The following is a 2,469-nucleotide window of genomic DNA, read 5'->3' as shown; positions in this document are numbered from 1 at the left end:
AATGACTGAATTTTCCTTCATCTTTCCAAGAATGAACATTTTTCTACTGAAAAATTTTAATCTCCTCCTTTTGTAGCTTTTTTTTCCCACTCCTGACCATAATGACCTTTGAGGATGCTCCTAATTATCAACATGTGGAAGATAAGTGTTAAAAAAAATCCAATGGAAGTTAAATAAAAAACAACAAAAAACCCAACCTCCCCTGCCATAGCCCCCCAGAACCCTTCATCTAGTTAGTGTCCATGGATTCACCTAACCTGGATTTCATATACCAAAAATCATAGAAAAAGACATACCATAAAGTCAAGAAGGCTACCAACAATAACAAAATACAGAGAGAACCCCTAGTTTTGAAAACAAACAAAATATTTGTGATAGTTACAGTTTTTGTGGTAATATGGCACACATAAGAAGATATGGGTGGAGTGTAGCCTGTCAATCATGTCACAGCCTGATGGTACTTCCTTGTGGGCGTGGCCTTTTCATAAGGAGGATCCTGGGACTTCCCCTCTCTATGCCTTCACCTTCCTGTTGACACCAAGTGGAGACCTGCACATGCCCTGGAGATGCGCCCACTGCCATTGGAGCTACAAGATTTTGCACCCATGCGCCAGTGATGTTCCTGCATTCTGCATCATTGCATGTGGCTTTGTGAGTCTAAAGAGGGACTTAGGGACTAGTATTGCACTTAAGAACTAGAGTTGGACTCGGCTGGGATGATTTATTGATGCATAATAACTTCTTGATATAAAGGTCTCTCTTACACATGAGTGTCCTCAGATATGTTTCTCTAGTCTACCTGGCTTAACACAATATTGAAAACCAGATCAAGCTCAAAGTATAAGAACAGATCATTTTAAGAAAGACTCCTGCAGAATAAAACCAGAACGTGACTGGGAAGAAACATATATTTCACTTACATGAGAATCCAAAACCAAGACGTTGAGTAGTCTTCAAACACTTTTACTCCAAGTGATTTTACTTTAAGGAGTCTATTGATGCCACTGAATTAAAAAAAGAATAAAAATCGATTATTTTTTTATTACTACCATGTAGAAAGATTTTTATTAAGTTAAAAGGAATTTTTCAAGCTGCTTTTCAAAACATGTTTTTAGAAACCACCTGCCAGTATGCAATTCTTTTGAAACATGGGTGTCACTTTGATAACCCTGTTATCAAACTGTGTGCTACTGTTATACACAAGAGTCACAGTTCAAAAGTGGTGAAGAGATCTTTCTCTAGGGTACACTGCATGGTCTCAATCTTGCAAAAATTTCACTGTAGTGAAAAAAAATTAATGATCAGCTTTTAACTTAGAGCCTCAAGAATGAACATCATTCTTATTTCCTCTAATGCAGCACTTGAATACAGAAAAGAAAAGGCCTTCCCTAGTTCCCTGACAGCTCTGTAGCAGGAAGGACCGAGGGAGAAGATAAAGAAGCTCTACAGGTGACTCGTGTTCTGTTTGAATTGCACTTAGACCAGTGTGTTCACAATGTTCATACTTGTCAAGAAATACAGCATTGACAAGCCCTTTCCCCAGTGTCTCCACTGACTTTGGTGACAATCTTCTAGTTTTCCTGAGTTTTATGACTTACATATAAATAACTAGCAATTTGATTTAGTCCTGTTTGATTTTGAATCTTATAAATGGAATAATATTTGCATTATTTTTTTGTGATTTCTTTCTGTTTTACATTTGTGAAATTCACTCATGTTGCTGTTATATTTTAAACAGGAAAGAACTACACTATTCTACTGTATTACTAAAGTTTTCTAGCAGATAGAGATGCATTAAAATTCTCTTCAATCTTTAACTTTTTAACTCAACAACTAAGTTATGCAACAAAGCTCTGTTCATTGGGAACAAATACTTCCTACTAAGTTGTAGCACCGTGGCATGCATAGCCATGAGAAATAGTGAATTGTCTGCACTGCAGTTGGTACACAGAAACTTGGCACAGCATCGAAAAAGCATTGTCTTGACTCTATCTCTGTTTAAATCCAACTCCCACTTTCAAAACATCTGGCAGTTTCATTATTTCAGTCATTTAAAAACCACAAGGCTTTAAAAAACAATGGCTACTTTATTCTGTTCATTCACAAAGTACATTTTATAGAGATCTTTTAATACATTTCCTTATGTTGCATTTCTGTACTTGTTGATAACAAAAACATCTAACTATTTTGAAGGTCAAAAGACAAACTGGGTGTCACACGTTATTCTTTCTAATTCACTTTGGCTTCTCCTACTTGACATGCTTTTCTTAATCCACGTATACTACATTTCATACATGCATACTATATTCCACAGTAACATACAAGGGGGTAAACAAAAGAAACCCCAGGATTATTTTTTCAAAGCTATGTATTTAAATTTTTAATAAAATAACCTTATCACCTTCAAAGTATTCTCCATTACACTTAAAACATTTGTTAAATCTGCAATTCCATTCTTGGAAACATTTT

The 2,469-nt window shown here is 35.7% G+C and overlaps 1 protein-coding gene across 1 annotated transcript in view; it reads right to left on the bottom strand.

Annotated features, from left to right (window-relative positions):
- Nucleotides 1-2,469, bottom strand: part of SLC44A5 (solute carrier family 44 member 5) — a 189,106-nt gene that overhangs the window by 70,194 nt on the left and 116,443 nt on the right. The window contains exon 8 of the mRNA XM_045292176.1: nt 921-1,004. Within this exon, the coding sequence (XP_045148111.1) occupies nt 921-1,004 (84 nt within the window). The remainder of the gene's footprint in view (nt 1-920; nt 1,005-2,469) is intronic.

The sequence above is a fragment of the Echinops telfairi genome, unplaced genomic scaffold (assembly GCF_000313985.2).
Source record: "Echinops telfairi isolate 266 unplaced genomic scaffold, ASM31398v2 ScPeMD7_443;HRSCAF=831, whole genome shotgun sequence".
NCBI classification, from domain to species: domain Eukaryota; kingdom Metazoa; phylum Chordata; class Mammalia; order Afrosoricida; family Tenrecidae; genus Echinops; species Echinops telfairi.
The sequence above is the reverse complement of the archived record's forward strand: the minus strand, read 5'-3'. Positions and strand labels throughout refer to the sequence as shown.